The sequence below is a fragment of the Schistocerca serialis genome, chromosome 5 (assembly GCF_023864345.2).
Source record: "Schistocerca serialis cubense isolate TAMUIC-IGC-003099 chromosome 5, iqSchSeri2.2, whole genome shotgun sequence".
Lineage (NCBI taxonomy): Eukaryota > Metazoa > Arthropoda > Insecta > Orthoptera > Acrididae > Schistocerca > Schistocerca serialis.
In genome coordinates, this window is record NC_064642.1 from 373,718,190 (window position 1) to 373,739,058 (window position 20,869).

Sequence of the window (20,869 nt, forward strand, 5' to 3'; positions counted from 1 at the left end):
AATCACTTTGGAAGACAGATGGCAACATTTTGGGCAAAAGTGGTTTTTAGAAGTGTACCTGAAGAGAAGAAGTCGGTTGTTGGATGCTAATCTGACTTTCACCACTACTCTGTAGACGTTCTTAAGCCTTTCATCATTGTGGAAGCGTAGCATCCTGCCTACCCTACCAGCTAAAGGGGCTCTTGCAGGTGGGCAAGTGACTCAAGTGCTACAACCACTGCAGAGTATGTGCACTGTTGGCTAATCGCACATTCCAGCATGCATAGAACCACTCTTCAGTAACATTCTTTATAAAATCAGTAACATACTGTACATTCACAGTGATTGCAGTTTTTGACAACTGCAAACGAAAACTTCAGAACTAATCCAAGCTTTCTGTTAGAAGTTCATCCTGAGCTGAGAAAAAGTTAATTTAGAAAAATGAAAAGGACTTCTTTATTTTTAATTGAAAAATCCTGCAACTTGAGATTTACACTACCAATTCACATGCCTATAACCTATAAAAACCTCATTAATTTAGGACAAATAAATTTCAAAGATATAAAGTTTTAAGTGAACAGTTGTTACACTGGTCACCTTCTAAAATACCTGATATGCAAGTTTAGTAGGATAATTGATTTCCTTTTAGATTTTATATATATAGTGTACTTCATAGATTATAGGAAATCAGATATCATTTGTTTGACCTTACAGGCATGATTTCTATTCCATGCAGCCGCAAGTGAGAAACTGCAACTGTCTGCTGCACTTTTCTCCTTCTGTAACATCCGATAAGTCAGTTCATTAGGATAATTCATGTCCTTCAGATTATATATGTTTGCGTCATTTGTATTGTGTACACTAGGCAGTCAAATTGTATATATTTGATCAACTTGTATGCAGAACGGAACCAGGAGCAGGTGAAAGCTGTAGTGCTTTCTGACATTACAGAGAAGAGTAGAAGTTTTGAATGAGAAGTTCGTTAGATTTGGTCGCTCTGTTATTAAATTCAAGGTGCGCTGTAATATACATGTATTATTGTTGAACCATTCTGTCCATAGCTATGAAATGTGTTGACATGTTGACTAGACAGTCCACCACCAGCAATGGAGTATGAACTTTTGACAGTGCCATCCACTTGTGCTGGCAAAACATCAGGAAAATTGTTAAATATCAGCAGAAGAAACAGAGATGGAACCCAACAAGCAATAAGTCAACATGTGACCATGAAAGCCTTAATAATTATGTTGAGGAGAGTTTGCTGGTTTTAATCCATAAATTAAGAGCTATAGTGACTGCCGTCTATTTCATTATATATGCTTCATACATTTGTGGTGTTTGTATTAGTATTAATTACATTTCCATGATTGAGAATGAATACTTGTTTTCTAAAGTATTGCTGTCCATTTCTTCCAGGGTCACGAGTTAGCCTTGAGCTTAGGAAAAAGTAAAATCCAAACAACAGTTATAACTGATTCTGCCATATTTGCTATAATGTCCAGGGTGAATAAAGTTATTATTGGCACTCATACAGTAATGGCAAATGGTGGGCTGAGGGCCCTTTGTGGCAGCCACACAGTTGCCCTTGCAGCTAAACATTTCTCAGTTCCTGTAAGTAACTATGTACTTCTTTCGGCAGTTGTTGTTTGATAAACCTGTTTCTGGATTGCATATACCAGTATATGATTTCTTTTTCTGCTGTTCACATGAATACTGCTTCCTATTTTTACTGTAACTGAAAATGTGGAAAACCATTTTGTCAGGCTCACACTATTGTGGATTTCGCAGTTTGTTGCATCACTAATGATTGTACCACAAAAATAAAAATTGATAAATATGAAATTGTTCTCCAAGCAGTGACAAAAGAAACCATTAACATTGGTTTTAACACTTTAGTGAAGTCTCTCCATCTGTGAGAAGATTCACTTCTCTGTGGCTAGTGATTCATTTAAGTGTGGTAAGTTCTCGTATCTGTTTTGCAATAGAAGAGCTGAACTAGTAGTGCAGCAGTTTTGTAATAGAAAAGAAAACAGAAAGTCATTCGTGTGTTTTGTATCATTCATAAAAACTAAAAAAAAATGTTCATTGCAGTGAAGAAACTAGCATAAATATTTATCCTGTGAATTGCTAATTACTGGGAGAAATGGGAGTTTAACGTTTGCAGAAGACACATCCTGTCATGATAAACACTTTTCACATCTAATGTGTTGCTGCATGTGGATTATGAGGAATATTCCGTATTGATTTAAACTTCATTTTTTTTCCCGTCATTGAAGGTGTGTCAGTTGAGTCATAATTACAGCTACAAGTATCTAGTAATTTGGTCTAATTGTAGGTGGGAGGACAATCACTATAAGTGTAAATCCCTGCACTGTACAGCCCAGTTCCCCAACTGCTAGCACTGCATGAGTGGACAACATGGATCGTGGTCATTAAGGACAGCACTGGGTGACATAGTTTTTGGGGAAGGAGGGCCTAAACATTGTGGATATTCACAGGTGATTGGTGGCAGTGTGTGGAAAGTGTGCACCTTCATGGAAAGTGCAGTTGCAATATGACAACACTCCTACGAGTTGGAAAGTGACAGCTGTAATCACTGAAATGAGATTCCTGGTATTGCCATACCCACCATGTTCTCTTGACTTGGCCTCTTCTGATACCACCTACTTGGGACTACGAGAAACGTCTGTGCAAACAGCATTTCGCAGTCTTGTAAAACCTGTGAGCAGCTCTCCTGCAGTGGGTGTGACAGGATCCAGAAAGTGGTTTGAAGACGGCCTTCAGAAGTCAGAGGAGCCAAGTCACACCTTGCTACCAGTCGCCTGTGAATATCCACAGTGCTTACACACACCTCCCACAGAAACCACATCTTCCAGTACTGTCCTTGATGATCACACTCCACATTGTCTGCTCACGTAATGACAGCTGTTCGGAAAATGGGCTGTTCTGTGCAGGGATTACACTTCTAGTGATTGTCCTACCACCTACGGTTAGACCAAATTACTACATATGTACATCTCTAATGGTGAGTCAAATGGTGCACCATGAATGATGGAAAAAAAAAGTGTAAATCAGTAAGGAATGCCCCTTGTAGTTGACAGTGGGAAATAAACAATAACTGTAAAGTAATAAAATGCACAGGACATGGTGTGTTGTTTCTGTTACATCATAACCAGATGATTTATAAATGTACATGGTTGTATGTTTGAATTTAAATTCACAATTCAGTTCCTGCTAGCCTTAAAGTAATGTGAATAACAGGAGGACAGAACAAAAAAGTCACACTTTCAAAACATTGCAGCATACACTACTTACTAAATTTCGAATTTTTCAAAATATTTATGAAGAAGATCCTATCTTGTGACAATAAAATTTTGTTTTTGTTAAATACAGAATTTTATGGTTGGAATTCACAGAAGAAGTACTTACAGTTTTCATGCATAAATTGTCATGTATATTTAAATGGGAAATCTGGAGAGCATCTTCTTCTCTTAATTACTGTAAACGTATCAACACTGTAGGCATGTCAAGTTGCAGACAGGCACAATTAACACACACACACACACACACACACACACACACACACACACAAAACCGCCAACTCCAGCTTGTTGGTCCAGAATGCACTATCATGTATGATGTCTAGATTGCTGCTTGCATCCCACGTGATAGCTGCATACTGGCCAAAGATGCTGGAGTTGGCAGTCGTGTGTGTGTGTGTGTGTGTGTGTGTGTGTGTGTGTGTGTGTGTGTTACTGATGAAAGCTTTCTGTAAGTGTTTTTTTTAATTATACCTGTCTGCAACTTGATGTGTCTTCTTTATGGTAAGTATCAGTCTACCTTTTCCTACATTGTTGATATTCCTACCTGGAGTTTCCATTGTTTGATTTTTGTAAACATAACAAAACATACAAACAAATAATGAAAATCTCGGTGAAAACAGATGCCATTTAAAAATCATGTATACACAATCTGGAGATAGGAGGAGGAAGAGAAAATTGCAAATCCTCCCAACACTGGTGTGACTGGATCCCAGAATTACATAGTAATCAGAACTCTTCCCATTCCCTTATCATTCTAAAGGATATTGTTAAAATAAATAAAAAAGCAACATCACCCCATAGCAAAAATCAGAATGTGTGGAAGGTAAATTAAGGAATTATTGCGGGATACATAGCAGACTACAAATTGAAATATAGACCACAGAAATCAAAAAATTTTTGAAGTTCAATTAGCAAGATCTTTTCTTTACTGATGTACTGAAACCCTTAACTGATTTGTGTTTTTACTTTAAATATACATATTCCACAAAAGTAAAGAAATATTATTGGTATGTCTGTAAAAAGATTCCTGCCAGCACTAAATGACACTGTAATTTTTCTCCTCAGTTTTTCATAGAGAGGTTAAGAGACCTTGAATATAATTATGTAAATTTGCTCTCTTATTTCTGGTTTCATGCTTTCTTGGATACACTTACTTCCTTGAAAGTTTGTTTCACAAAGTGAAGTACTTGTAGATTTTTCATCTGTAATTTAAGAACTTATTAAATAAATGTTTACAGAGGTGAGGTACATATGATACTAAATACACGAGTATGCTGTATACAAAAAAGTATAACATTGATGTTTGATGTTTGAATCACATTCCTAACAAGTTAATTTGTCTTGTTCAGTTATGTCAGAATTTCAATTTTGTGGTCACATAAGACTTACAAAATCTTAACAGGAAACAAAGACAAATATTTAGCCCAAACAAAATCAACCAGTCTTGTAAAATCAGCTGATACAAGAACATAGGATTTGCCTTAATTGACTAACACTGAACTGAAATGAGGGCACAGGGCTTACGATGAAAGTTAACTTATGTGGGAAGCAGCTAAAGACTGTTGGAATTCATCATTTATTGCTATTTTAGAAGTGTTGTGTATTCTGCAGAGTATCACGTAGAGTTGCCAGAGGATTAAAATACAGTTTGATAAGTTATGAAAATGTAGTAGAAATTTTTGTTTAGATAACTTTATACACTTGTTTGTGTCATTAGAGACTCAAAATCACATGTTAGAACTAACAAGTAGTTCTTGTAATTATAGAGTCACTACACTTCTTAAAATCTGTGATTCTTAACCAGTCTAACTATTACTAAGCTAGTAGTCTGTATTGAATATTTATGTATTAATGATCTTTGCAGGTCATTGTTTTGGCACCAATGTACAAGCTGAGTCCTAAGTACCTGTGTTCCTATGATCAAGATGCATTTAATAGTTTTGTCTCACCAGAAGGAGTTCTCAGTTATGCAGATGGTGCAATACTCTCCAAAACACATGTTTTCAATCCTGTGTTTGATTACGTACCTCCGGACTTGGTTACACTTTTCATTTCAAACACGTAAGTTTTTGAATGTGGCAAATATTTTCTTCCACATATGTATGTAGTATTCCTACAAATTAAATACGAATGAGTGACTGTTGTGTGACAGGGAATCTCAACATATGTAATTAGTAGTTGTGTGCTAAAAAATTAATGTTTAGATCTGAATGTGTAAAGTTACTAGCAATGTAATTTAATGAGCTACGAATAGTAATAGGTGAGTGGAAGATTGTGGTTTGTAAATTCACACAGAATTCAGAAAGATGTAAGAGATGTGGAGGGAACTAAATGTTAATAGATGACACAGCTGGAGTAAAGCTTTCAAGCTGAGATATTGTTGCTCATTTTAATGCATTGCAACAAATTTTGAGGAATGAAAATTTTCATGTATCAATTCTTGGGCTAGTTAGTTTGGTGACATCTTCCATCTTGTCCTGTTGTGTGCTAATCTTTCCATTTTTGTGCATCTATTACATCTAACGTCTTGATTTCTATTACATCGTCTTGATTATATATTTTACAAATTGTTATTTTCAGCTGCTCCTACATACTGATCTGTCTGCTGTTTTGTTATGTGTCCAGTTACCTGTGTTAGATGCCGTCATGTCTTTTTTTATTTTATTTATTTATTTATTTATTTTTTGAGGCTGCTTACCTCACACAATATTTATAGTACCTCTTCAGTTTGTAATTCATATGTTCATTTCATATTTGGTATCTCTGTATCAAGTTTTAAAGGAATCCCAAGTCTTTTATCCCCTGCATGGTCGAGATTCATTTTTTTATGAACACTGCAGTCTAGACTCAAAGTTTCAGAAATTTCTTCCTCAATTTCATGTCAGTGTCTGGTACAGCTTAAGTGTGTGTATTGATTAAGGGAATAACACTCTTTGAACACATGAAAAACAGCCTTTTTTTCCAAGTCAAGCAAAAAGTAATGGTAAATCTGATGGAATAGTTTTATTCCTTACACTTTCGTTTTTAAGAAATCATTTTTATGTTCACCTATGATGCTTGCTGTAACCACTGTATCAGGTTGAAGTACCATTTGCAACCAGAACATTGGTCATTGGCAGGAATTCCCGAAGCCCTCCTATTAGACCTGTAACAAATTAATTTTGTATAAGTCATTTATACAAATGATAATTGAAAAGTATTAAGTTCTAACAAAATGGTGACATATTGAAACAAATATCATTTTCTTTGTCCAAAGTATTGAGACATACATGTGCACCAGAAATAGGCTTTTGAAGATATCACAAAAAAGCTACGTACGCTGATGGAGAATTCAGTGCTGGCATCAAGTTCCACTCAGTATCACATGTAGTGTTCCCAAGTTATGTTTCCTGCCAATTTTAAAAATACAGGTTCCAGAAAAACTGTTTTTTAAGTTTTGGGTTACACTTTTTGAAATTAAGTTAAACATACTTCAAGTCAACAATCTCTGGACCATACAGCAATTCTTCCAGATCCAAAAGCAGGTTCTCCTCCATGTTCTGTGTGGCCATGGTGTTTTGCAGGCTTCTTTGGCAGCTTCTATCATATGCTGCTCTGCTCACTCAATACACTTTCTGTCAACTTTTGTGCTGAAGTTGTAATAGGCTGGTCTGATCTCAAGTTCAAGCACATTCATAATTTCCATAATGCCTCTTTGGCCATCATTGAAATTAAATGCTGCCACATTGGCAGTGATGTTGACTAATTTTTTCTCACTGTTAAAAGTTTTCAGACACACTTTCTCACAAATCACCACGTAACTCGAGAATGGAGTTTCTGGGAGACCTGGGATGAACACTACAATAAAGTAGATATCCCAGAGAAAATTTTAAGGGAAAAAAAATTTTTTTTTTTAATTTTCAAAAGGGATTACCCCCTTGAGTCTTTCATCATCTATGGCAGTATGGCTCTGTAGAAGCAGCTAATCAACAACAGCATGTTCACTACAGCAGCACCCGTCCTGATAGCTTCTATCCTGATGCATTTTGTATGTTGTGTCTACTTACAACCTCTTCTCAGCTGGTTTATATCCAAATGAAACACTTAGGTCTAAACAATTTCCACAAATGCACCTAGCTTTTCTTGTTTCACATCTTTGATCACTATATCCTATAATATCAGAGGTGATGCCACCTATGAAACACTTTTTATCAGTGAAACACTTTTTATCAACTTCACTGCAAGTACTGCATAGCTTTTTTGTGGCTGTGATCTTCATCCACCTGTCCACAAGTACAAATGGCCACCACTAAACTATGACAAAGGGCAGAGCATGATGCAGACACATAAAATTGTGTACTTGTTTATAGTGCTGTTCTATAATCCATGCCATCTGGACCTGCAGCAGTAACACCAAGTCTCTAAACTGCACAGCTGGGAACTGTCCTTCTAAGTGGGTTTATGCTTGTTGTGTTTGTAGCAATCTGTGCCTTTTAGTTTGTGCTAAATGGTTAGCTCATAAGTAGCTTAGTTTTAGATGGGTGAGTTCAGGTTTGGCAGACCTGAGATTTGCTGGGCTGGGAGCTAGCTGGTACCTCTATAACAGTAAAATTTTTGCTTGCTTTGGCATACACAATGGCATGAGGTGGAGGAAATTGTATCGTAGTGAACAGGTATCTCAGCTTAATTGGCTGAATTGATGTCTGTAAAAACAGAGAACTCTGCTACTGGACATCTATATCCCTAGTTGCACATCTTGTGTTCATGTAGCCTACAACATGCAACTAACATTCTCCTAGTGGTTCGGCTGAGCTGTTTGCTGGTGCTAACATCCATCTCATCAGGAGATGTCCTGAGTTCAGCCATACTGAGAACACACAAATTAATATGAGACCAAAACACAGATCAATTGCCAGAATATGTTTCTAATCATAAAAAGAGAAGAAAGCACATTAAAGAAGTTATTACTTTTCTGCATTCTTCATGTCAAGCTGCAGGATGCAAAACAACATGGTGGTTACCCAGTTGTGGCAGAACTGCACAACACCATAAATTTTAGCAAATGGGTTGTCACCTAATAGACCTAGAAGCAAGTGGATCAAAGGGAAAATGGGAAGTTGATGGTGTGACTGTCATGTGTAGCATCAAGAAAAATGTCTTTGGGGAACTGCAAGAAACAGCTGCACTTAGTTTGATATTTAATACGCTGTGAGTATGTTTTTACCACTGCGCTTCATGCTGAATTTATTGTAACTTGTTGAAGCAGTTTAGATGTCATGGAAGTAACGTAGGCAAGTCAAAATGTCCATACAGCTGTCCTTTTATGAAACTTTTCGAAGTAGGCTGCAAATAGGCTAACATACACAACTGTGAAACTCATGACTAAATGGATTAATTTAAGTTGTAGCTGCCATAGGTGTAATACCTCAACACCTGTTCTTCCTGAACATATCAAAGCAGAGTTTATCTCTTCAGAAGATGGAGCTTACATAACAAGTCATGTAAGGTATTTTAAATGTCAGTAGTTCAAACATACTACACTGCCGTGTTTCAGGCAACATGAAGAAATTATTGCAAAGCCGCCCACAAAGGTGGTGCTGCCTGTGTGTCTCTGCTCATGTGTAACTACGAGCCATGGTGTCTAGAGCCAAGATTGTCATGCTTACTTGGAGGAGGTGGTGGTCCAGGAAATTAAAATTAATAAACAAGTTCCATGTAGTGAGGTTGAAAAGGTCACAACCGCCTCCTTCCTATGCACGTCATTTATGGCTACAGTGGAAAACTGATGTATAATATTAAGATGCTGACCCGTAGACAGACTAATAGTCCCAACTCAGCAAAATGATAAAGGGGAAGGTAAAGATAAACTTTGCTGTTAAGACGGCTTCTTATTTCAGTGAACATTTATGGATTTAGAACACATGTAGATAAAACTGAAACTCCTTACAAAGGTTTCAGTGTGGCTCATGGTAGTTACTCGGCCATTGATTTATCAATTTGTAGCCTAGGACTTATCTCTCCACTGGAGGGCACATGATGACCTGTGTGGTAGCAAACGCTTCCCCATCTTCCTGTCACTCCCCTGGCATGATGCCCACCAACACATACCCAGATGGGCTTTAAACAAGGCAGACTGGGCAGCCTTCACCTCTGCTGTCACCGTTGAATCTCCCCCACACTGTGCCATCGATGTTGTTATTGAGCAGGTCACTACAACGATCGCTTTTGCAGCAGAAAACACGGTTCCTCGTTCTCTATGGTGGCCCCCAGAAAAGACAGTCCATTGGTGGTCGCCGGAAGTCACTGAGGCAATTAAAGAGCGTCGGTGACATAAGCAGCACAGCGACATAAGCGGCACCCTTCCCCAGAGCACCTAGTAGCCTTTAAGCGACTCCGTGCCCGTGTTCACCTGCTTATAGAACGATGGAAACAGGAGTGATGGGAGAGGTACGTATCAACCATTGGGTGCCATAGTCACCTTCCCATGTCTGGATGAAGATCAGACGACTTTTTGGGTACCAGACCCCAACAGGTGTCCCTGGCCTTAACATCAGTGGCGTGCTCTCTACCGACGCAGACGCGATTGTCGAACACTTTACCGAGCACTATGCCCGAGCCTCTGTGTCGGAGAACTACCCTCCAGCCTTTCGCACCCTCAAACGGCAGATGGAAAGGAAAGTCCTGTCGTTCACTACACACCACAGTGAACCCTATAATGCCCCCTTTACAGAGTGGGATCTCCTCAGCACCTTTGCACATTGCCCCGACACAGCTCCTGGGCCAGATCGGATCCACAGTTAGATGACTGAACATCTCTCGTCTGACTACAAACGGTATCACCTCGTCATCTTCAAACAGATCTGGTGCAATGGTGACTTTCCATCACAATGGTGGGAGAGCACCATCATTCCCGTGCTAAAACCCAGTAAAATTCCACTTAATGTGGATAACTCTCGGCCCATCAGCCTCACCAATGTTCTCTGCAAGCTGCTGGAACGTATGGTGTGTCAGGGGTTGGGTTGGGCTCTGGAGTTAAATGGCCTACTGGCTCCAAGAGAGGGCAGCTTCCACCAGGATCACTCTACCACTGATATACTTGTGTCGCTTGAGTCTGCCATCCAAACAGCCTTTTCCACACGCCAGCACCTGGTTGCTGTCTGTTTTGACTTCTATAAAGCATACGACACGACCTGGTGACATCATATCCTTGCAACATTGTACGAGTGGGGTCTCTGGGGCCCACTCCCAATTTTTATCCAAAACTTCCTGTCGCTCCATACTTTCCATCTGCGAGTTGGTGCCTCCCATAGTTTCCCCGTATTCAGGAGAATGGCATTCTGCAGGGCTCCTTATTGAGTGTATCTCTATTTTCAGTGACCATTAACAGCCTAGCATCAGCTGTAGGGCTGTCAGTCTCCCTTTCTCTTATGCAGATAACTTCTGCATTTCGTATTGCTCCTCCATTACTGGTGTTGCTGAGCAGCGCCTACAGGAAGCCATTCACAAGGCGCGGTGATGGGCTGTAGCCCACAGATTCCATTTTTCAGCCGCGAAGTTGTGTGTCGTGCACTTCTGTTGGCATCGTACCATTAATCCGGAACCAGGACTTTATCTTAATTATGATCCACTCACTGTAGTGGAGACATATTGATTTTTAGGACTGTTTTTCATCACCCGATTGACTTGGCTACTTCACCTTTGTCACCTTAAGCAGAAGTGCTGGCAGCACCTCAGTGCCCTCCACTGCCTGAGCAACACCAACTGGGTGCAGATCGCTCTACGCTGCTGCAGCTCTACAGAGCCCTTGTTCAATCTCCCCTTGACTATGGGAATGTGCTTTACAGTTCGGCGGCACCCTCAGCTGCGGTTACTCGAGCCAGTGCAACACTGTGGCATTCGCCTAGTGATGGGAGCTTTTAGAACAAGTCCGGTGACCAGTGACCTGGTGGAAGCCGGAGTCCCTCAATTGCAGATCCGACTTGCACAACTGCTTGCCAGTTATGTTGCACACATTCATAGTCTCCTGAGCATCTGAATTACTGTCTCCTTTTCCCACCCGCAGCAGTTCATCTCCCGCTTCGGCAGCCCAGGTCAGGTCTCGTAATTGCAGTTCGCGTGTGATCCCTTTTCTCCAAATTGGACTCCTTCCCTTTACCATCTCTACTTGAGGTCTATTCACGTACACCTCCATGTTGTACACCTTGGCCGAAGCTTCGTCTGGACCTTTTGCATGACCCTAAGGACTCCGTTAGCCCTGCCACTTTCTGCTGTCACTTCCTCTCGATTCTTGACGTGTTCCAGGGCTCTGAAGTTGTGTACACTGACTTCTCGATGGCTGATGGTCACATTGGCTCTGCATATGTTCATGGTGGACATATTGGACAGCACTCCTTGCCAGATTGCTGCAGTGTTTTCACTGCAGAGCTGGCGGCCGTATCTCGTGCTCTTGAGCACATCACCTCGTGCCCTGGTGAGTCATTTCTCCTGTGTACTGACTCCTTGAGCAGTCTACAAGCTATTGACCAGTGCTACCCTTGCCATCCTTTTGTAGCATCCATTCAGGAGTCCATCTATGCCCTGAAAAGGTCCCATCATTCAGTGGTGTTTTTGTGGACCCCAGGACACGTCGGAATCCCAGGCAACGAATTTGCTGACAGGCTGGCCAAACAGGCTATGTGGAAACTGCTCCTGGAGATGGGCATATTTGAAACTGACCTGCGTTCTTTCTTACGCCACAAGGTTTTTCGGCTTTGGGAGACAAAGTGGCATAACAGTATGCACAACAAACTGCGTGTCATTAAGGAGACTGTGAATGTGTGGAAATCTTCCCTGCAATCTTCTCGCAGGGAATCGGTTGTCCTTTGTCGGTTCTGCATTGGCCATATGTGACTCACACATGGTTACCTCCCCCTTCGCGAGGACCCACCTCATTGTCACTGTGACTCCAACATGACGGTACCCCAACAGCAGCTTTAGTTTTACGTTTTATTCGTGAGGGTGGGTTTTATCATTTGATCTGGGTTTTGGCACACGTCCTTTGTCCCTCTGTGTCCTCCACCCTAGGACTTTTAGGGTGGAGGCTTTAATATGGTGCAGAGTGGCTGTCTTCTCCTTTTTTATTCTCATGGTCAGTGCTCTCTTGTTTTTAATCTCTTCTCCCTGTTTCTTGTGTCTCTCTGTGGTTATCTTGTCCTGTTTTGCCCATTGTTTAGGTAATTGTTCTACAGGGAACAAGGGACCGATGACCTCGCAGCTTGGTCCCTTTCCCCCATTTAAACCAACCAACCTGACAAATAGAAAGCACCCGTGCTTACGTTTACAGGAAACTTGTTAAGTTCACTGATACCCTGGAATGGGGGCTACATGCTTCACCACAAGGATGCTCATATTTAGGAGAGGGCCAAAGGATGGGTGGGTGTGTTTATAAATAACCTTGTATACCATCTGTATGCTGTCTGTCTGGTTACAGACCTTCACAATTATTGAAATTAATGATAGAGATGTATTTAACACCGAAAGAACTATTATTAGGCCTCTATGAGTCTCCTAGTCTGATGCAACTGCCCTGACAGTTTCTTCTCTGCGAGTAACACATGCAATGGTGTGTTATGGGAAGCACACTCTGTCAGTCACAAGTATAGAGTTTTAAAGAGCCTTCTGATGCCTGAGGAGCCATATGTTCTCAGCTCTGAAGCCACATACATGAAAGTACAGCTGCAGGTTCACCCTCAGCTATAAACCTCTTTCGCCTGACCAGCCCAGACAGAGTTCAATAAGTGGACAGTTACTAATGACTCATTCCAGTGACAAGATCCTGCTCTGAATCCATCTACCAGGTGGAGAAATCCCACAAAGAAAGCTGCTGAGATTGGTAATCAGCAGAGCAGACTGATTGCGTATAGCCCATAGGCTTGGTTTCAGGGTTGAAACATTGTCCATCACTGGGTGGAACACATGCACCATGTGGCTGATTCATCCATTTCAGTAGTAGTAGTAGTAGTAGTAGTAGTAGTAGTAGTAGCAGCAGTAGCAGTAGCAACAGCAGCTTTATTCCTCCGTAGATCTCTTTTTACAAGGATATAGGACATGTCAAAGTATTTACAAGTTTAGATTAATTTAAAATAAGCTAATTTGCATATACATACATTACAGACTATTAGATAGAGACAATCATAAGATTTACTCCTAGTATACAATACTTTTTTTTACAAATAACTTCTTAAATAATGTAATGCCACACTGTGCACTCATAACTCACTATCACTCACTGCAAATACTATACGCACATTGTTTTGTAACACTTCACTCACTACACACACACACACACACACACACACAAACACACACACTGGTGATCTTTGGGCCATTTTATGTAGTGCAACTTCCCATTTGCTGTCCTGAAAAACTGAGTCAGCATCTCTGTATAATGAGTGAGATGAGATGTTGAGCTCAAGAGGAAGAGGTGTTAGTATTGTGCTATGCATAGCTTGGGGGTAAGGTTTTCTAGAAAAGAAAAAAAGAAGGAAGAAACACTGTGTGAAGGTGTTACATGGAGTGTTGGATGTTTTATAACCATTATTATTATATATTTGTATAACTTTTTTTACCAAACCCCTACTCTGTTTTATACAAGTAATCCTTCAATGTATAAAATATATTGCATAATAGGTACTTTTTAGCTGCCTTTTTAAATAAGTATATTTATGTAATTTCTTTAATCTCTCTTAGTAATTTATTGTACAGTTCTATTCCTTGGTAGAAAATGCTGTTTTGAGTTTTATGTTTATTTTTTCTTCGTAAATGTAAGTTGAGTCTCTCTCTTGTTGTATGGTCATGGACAGAGCTGTTTGTACAGTAATTACCAATGTTATTTTTGATGTGTACAACTGACTGGTAAATCTGTTCACATGGAGATCAGTTAAAATCCCGTGTTCTGAACAGATCTTTACAATGAACTTGACAACTATTTTTGGTTATTATTCTTATGGCTCTTTTCTGGAGCTTGAAAATGGTATTCATATTTTGTGCATTTGTTCTCCAAAAAAGAATGTCCTAGCTAAGAATTGAGTGTACATATGAATAGTATGTAACTAAAAGACACTGCATGCTACACACTGATGATGGGATTCTAAGGGCATAACATGCTGATGACATTCTGTTTGCAAGTACCTTTGTGTGTTCACACCATGTCAGCTGAGAATCAATATTCATTCCTAGAAATTTTGCATTTGTTACACAGCCTACAGAGGTGCCATCTATATGTAATTTAACATTGTCATTTTCCCTCTTCAAACAGAAATTCATGGCCTTAGTTTTCTTTATGTTCCGTGTCACTTTATTGCTTATTGACCAATCTTAACTTCCTTGAGAGTTTCATTTGCATTCTCTGCAAGGAGTTCTCTTGCTTTCTCAGTAACTATAATATTGCTGTCATCAGCGAAGAGAATTCTTTCACTATGAGTAACACTACTGGGAAAGTCATTCGTGTGTATCCGGAATAGTATTGATCCTAAAATGCTACCTTGCAGAACCCCAATATTAATGTAATTTGATTCTGATAAGTGTTTTACTAAATGTTTAGATCTATTTGAAGTATGTGTTATCTCTACTCTTTGTACCCTGTCTGCTAGGTATGATCGAAACCAGTCTTTAGTTACCCCTCTTACTCCTAATGCTTGCAATTTATTTAATAGAATCTTGTGGCCAACTGTATCAAAGGCCTTAGAAATATCCAAAAATATGCCTGTGACACACTCATCTTTGTCACGAGCATCAAGTACAACTTTTTGTGGATTCTACTGTGGCTGACCAATTTTTGCAACTTCGGAAACCAAACTGTGATTCGCTTAAAAGATTGTATTTTTCAGGTAATTCCTTAATCTGTCTTTCATAATTGCTTGTATTATTTTTGAGAATGGTGACAGCAGGGAAATGGGCCGGTAATTTTCTGTGTCTTCTGCATTACCTTTCTTAAGTAAAGGTACAACTCTTGTCTGTTTTAACTCCTCTGAAAATGTCCCTGATGTGAAGGATTCATTTATTATAGTTGTTAAGAGACCTTGTATAATCTCTATGCATTGTTTCAGTACACAGATTGGTACTTGATCTAAGCCTACTGACTTTTTATTTTTTAGTTTTTGAACAGTTTTATTGACTTAATTCTCTGTGGTTGGAAGTAACATCATTATATTTAGTGCAACATTATTTACAGGTGTTATATTTGTTTTGGGGAATTTTTGCTGTAACTTATCTGCAATACCTGAAAAATGCTCGTTTACATAGTTTGCTAAGTGTTGAGGATCATTTATTAGCTTATCCCCCTCGGTTAGCAGTATGTTATTCTGCATTTGTTTGCCTCTCCCTATTTCCTTTTTTATAACATCCCAGACTGCTTTGCTTTTATTCTCTGCATTATATATTATTTTGTCATTAAATGACTTTTTTGCAGCAATCAGCACCTTCCTTTAGATCTTTTTGTATCTATTATAGAAATTTAAGAATTCTGGATCATTGCGACTCTTTCATGGAACTGAGGTATTTAAGTGTTATCCATCTGTTTTTGTGATCTGTTGATACAGACATGCATACTTTTGGAAATACCTTTTCAAAGTTCAATTCAAATAATGTGGATAATTTAGAGCCGGCCGCGGTGGCCGTGCGGTTCTGGCGCTGCAGTCCGGAACCGCGGGACTGCTACGGTCGCAGGTTCGAATCCTGCCTCCGGCATGGGTGTGTGTGATGTCCTTAGGTTAGTTAGGTTTAAGTAGTTCTAAGTTCTAAGGGACTTATGACCTAAGATGTTGAGTCCCATAGTGCTCAGAGCCATTTGAACCATTTTTGATAATTTAGAGAATTTCATATTTATATTGGTTTCCTTATACACTTCATCCCAGCTTTGTTTTGCTAGTTATTTTGAAAATCTTTTAGTTTGATTTCTGATAGATGTCGTTTGTAGGCGTGTAGTTTAGGGAATGATTCGATGCCTGATTTTACTGTTGTTATTTGACAGAGATGGTCTGATAGTCCTAGATCTTTTACAGCTACATGACATTTTTCCCTGTCCATATTTGTGACCGCATGGTCAATTACTTATACAGTCATTGTAGTAACCTTTGTTGCACTATTAACCAATAGAGACATACCAAAACTTTGAAGGAGATTTATGAGGCTGCTGCTGGATTCATGTATGATATTAGTGTTGATGTTAATGTTCCCACACTGAATTATGTTGACCTTTGTACTTAAGACTTTATCTAGAAGTTCTGTTAATTTATTGAAAAAAGTGCCCGCACTACCACTGGGAGATCTATACACACACAAAATGATTAATTTCTTGGTGATATCAAGCCCTGTTAATTCAATAGCTGATATTTCTAAGTGTTTGTCTTCATTTACTGTACTGAGGTCATGTCTTGATTTGAACTGTGTTCCTTTTCTGATATAAATGCATGATCCTCCACCCCTTGAAGCAGTTCTACAGTAAGAGTTTGCCCTTTCATACATAGATAATACTACATGTTGGATTTCTGTGTCTCTACACCAGTGCCCTGTCACGAACTACTATGCATTTCAAAGATTGGAGCTTAACTTCTACTAGTTGTATTATAATTTTTATTGATTGCATGTTTTGATGGAGGATTGTTAAGTCTGTGAAATGAAATGCCCCATGTTACTCTATCCAATGGTTTGTTTCTCTTTGTGACACTGGTACGTGTGCTATTTGGAGTATTAAAATCTGTCTTGTGTTTCAGTATTTTTTAAAGTGCTGAAGACGCTCTTCACACAGGGGAATCTGTTGTCTGGATTTATCATAAAAATGACTTACTTTTCCTACCCATGACTACTACACATATTTGACCATGTGTGGCCAGAGCTACCCCCTATACTTTCATGAATCAGCTGTACCAATCTTCCCTTTCCAGTCCTGTTTAGGTGTAGGCTACACCTAGTGAAACCCCGTCTGTTGGTAGTCCCGGTGGGCACCAGAGAAACATGAGCAAAGTTGGCTGCCCCCAGAGCCATCCCTAACCCCACATTGATTCTCCACACAGCTCCAGCAAGGTGTGGTCGATCAGGACACTGGAACAGCTCAACAAAGTGTACATTGGTGCCATGAGTCAGGAAAGCTATCTTGTCCAGGTCACCACCTAAGTCATATGCCCCATCCCTGTCCTAACTGTTTCCCACCCCACCCACTATCACTACATTGTCCTCTTTTGTAAAGGCCTTACATAAAGGCCGTAAGTCCTCTATCATATAACTTAGCCCTGCATTTGATTTGAAGATACTGGTGGCCTGGTACACTGCCCCTTAACTTTACTGTAATTGGGGGCCTACACCTCGCCCATGGCTACTACTGAGCATAGCAGCAGCACTTTCTTCTTCCTAACACTTTGTGCATTCCTAGGCTTCTTGGCCTTGGTTGAAGAGTGCTCCTCATTTCCTGCTTCTCATTCTACCTGAGGCTCTTCTTTACTTAACCCCAGCAGTCGTAGATACCTGTTTTTGGTGTCATTGATAAAACTGTCAGATCGCCTTCTCTTTCTTCATATCATCCTACCAGCTGCCAGTTCCCAACCATCCTCCTCATCCCTATCTCCCTTGATCCTTACCAGTTCCTTCCTCGCTTCCTCCAACTGCCTGAAGGGCACAGATTCTCCTTTCCTGTTCCCCAAATCAAATAAAAATGTTCATACTGCATACTCTGCAGTTCCACCAGAGAGCTTCTTCTGTTCTCCTAACATTCTCGCCCCCCCCCCCCCCCCTCCCTCCCCAGCAGTGAAAATATTTCCTACAAGATTGGCGACAAATCTCTCTACTCTACCCTATAACAGCTCCCACATTTCTGACTCCTGGTCAGTCCTCATATCATCTTAGGGGCACTTGTGCCATGGTGTGGCTCTGTGGCAGTTTAAATATTGACCACAATAAAAAACTTCCTAGCCCTTCAGAATGCAGGACCAAAGCTCAGTATATAATGCGAGAGAAATAAAGGAGGTCATGGTGAGTGTTTTTGCACTTTCATAAACCATCCCTCTTGTCCCACACAAGTGTGGTGTTCAGCCTTTTATAAACACAGTCAGCCACCTAAAGCAGCTGTGTGGAAGCAGGAGTACCTCCAAACAACACTTTTAACAGTGTTTTGGAATATAGATAGCCTGAAGTTAGTAATAATGCCAAAATAGGCCTATTGCTAATGTGAAACGTTTAGCAATTAACAGTTATAGCAGCATTCTGGTACATTACCATTTTTTCATTATATCACTGCAAAAGACCTGGAGCCACTGCTCACACAATATTGGAGCACTTTGCTATGGCTATTGCCAGTCGGGAGCCAGCATCCACACCACCACCAACTGATCACAGAGAGGGATGTTTTTGACATCAAATCTAACAATATAACTGCCCCCTTCTATTGTTGAAGCTGGATCCAGCACTGTCAGGAGCTTGTAATACTGTACATTATGTTTGTAATTTACGTGACTTGAGAATGGGGACAACATTTTACAATTTAAAGATTCAGTGAGGTTTCTGGGCCTTATATTTGATGCAAAGCTACCATGGTTGGCACACCTCTGAGACCTGAAGGCGAGGCACTGAAGACCTTTAAGTGCTGTAACCATAAATCTTGGAAGGTAGACAGGATCTGCTTACTCCAATTTTATAAAACCTTTGTGTTATTCTGGTTAGATTTTGGGTACACAATATATACAGCCGTAAGACCTACTTACCTAAAGATCATTGATAGTATCCTCCATGAGGGTATGATGTTGGACTATCTCCATACTTTGCTTGTATATGGGGTGGTGGGAGAAGGATGGCATCACTCAGAATTCATTGGAGGTACTTCATTAATAATGTCCATGCAAATGCTAAATTGCACCTAAAGACAAAGTCAAGAAAATAGATACAGATATTCTTATCACCTCAAAGCTGTCTAGTTACTGTCTTGTGACACTGTTGTGAAACTGAACTAATGACTTAAAAGTTTAGCAGATGGTGACTATACATTGAAAAAACTGAATAATGATACAGTCAGTCAAATGGCCACAACGTCACTCAAGGAATATTGGGAGGTAGTAATAAGTGCCTTCTTCTGGTTGATCTTGGCTTATTTGACATTGATGTTCATTGCATCTGTCCTTAACCTTGCATCACTCCTGGTCAGTACTTGAATTCCCACACTTTCTCAGAATTCTGAAAAGCTTGCTAGTTTTGAGTGTGACAACACTTACATGAGGTAGGAAAACCATTGAAGTCAGATTTTTCATAGCACCTGGCTGCTCTCAATGTTTAATATGCTTAGATCAGAGTGCATTGCATATCTGCTCCTTGAAAAACCCATTCTGAAAAAGAAAAATGCGCTTCAGAATCTCTGATTGAAGTGCTGTATTCTCAAAGTCTTCCATAAAAATGGTAGTCACAATGGCTGAAAAAGAACAACTCATAGCAATACCATCAATTGTCCAAAATATTGGTTGTTGAATAAAAAGTAAATCAGGGTGAGTATATGTTTAAATAAATGTATGAGATCGTGTAAGAGCTTAGCTCATATGAATTGCACTGTTTCCAGTAAAGACAATCGTGTGAAAAGAGATATCACATTAAAACTCGGTAATATGTTATTAAATGTAGCTTGCAAATTTTAGAAGGCTTCATACACCAGTACAAGAATTTGTCTCAAACCACATGTGTTTTCCATCCTCTGGCACAAGTGCAGATGTTACTTGGTGTCATCAAAGATAATACCAATCTAACAAGGCTATAAGTATCCAATATTCATTATCAGTGTGAAAAATTGAGGCTTGAATTTAAGCTGGGCAGTCACAATTTGCTCGAGCATGTATCTTATAATTTGTGGCTTGCAGTCAAGCTCCTCATATCACATAACATGGTGCTCTTTGTTTCTTCGAGAATAACCTCTGGATGCTAACTTCTCCTGTGATGACATTGCAGCTTCTCTCTTCCTCAAAATTACTACAATCTTCTAGCAAGGTATCTGTATAAACTAGGTCACTGCAACAGCTCTGTACAGTCAAGTTAGCACTTGAATGTGACAAGTAATAGCGTCCTACAGATATTGTGCAGCAGCTAGAGCATCAGTGTTTCATCTCAGTACCATGTGAACACTTACATGTAATTTTTTTTTTTTTTCTGAGTTAGCAGTGAAGTTATTAAAACAGAGATATTGTTGAATTTGTCTGAAATAATGCAGATAGCCAGAAGCACATTGGTTTTTATTATAAAGTCTCTGTCTCACTGACACTTAAAATAAGATTTTATTTAATATTTTAAATCTTATACTGTGACATGCAGAACTGTTTTGAAAAACCTGGGTGTATTTAGCATATTTTAGGCAATAGCAACTGTTAGAAAACGTGTAGTATAATAATTGAATATACATTAATGAAAATTTTAGACTTCCTAATCAAATGTAATGTGCAATACTTTGCTCTTGAATTAATATGTTCTTTTTTAAAATACTTCATGTATACTTTTATTTATAAAAAATGATTTTTTTAAGGAAAAATGAGTAAGGTTACACATACAGAACTTTTGAGATGCCAGCATGATTCATTATTAAATAT

General features: G+C 39.4%; 1 protein-coding gene across 1 annotated transcript in view; it reads left to right on the forward strand.

The window, feature by feature from the left end:
- Positions 1 to 20,869, forward strand: part of LOC126481175 (translation initiation factor eIF-2B subunit beta) — a 74,026-nt gene that overhangs the window by 45,167 nt on the left and 7,990 nt on the right. Inside the window, exons 6-7 of the mRNA XM_050104747.1 lie at positions 1,396 to 1,590; positions 5,167 to 5,363. Of these exons, the coding sequence (XP_049960704.1) occupies positions 1,396 to 1,590; positions 5,167 to 5,363 (392 nt within the window). The remainder of the gene's footprint in view (positions 1 to 1,395; positions 1,591 to 5,166; positions 5,364 to 20,869) is intronic.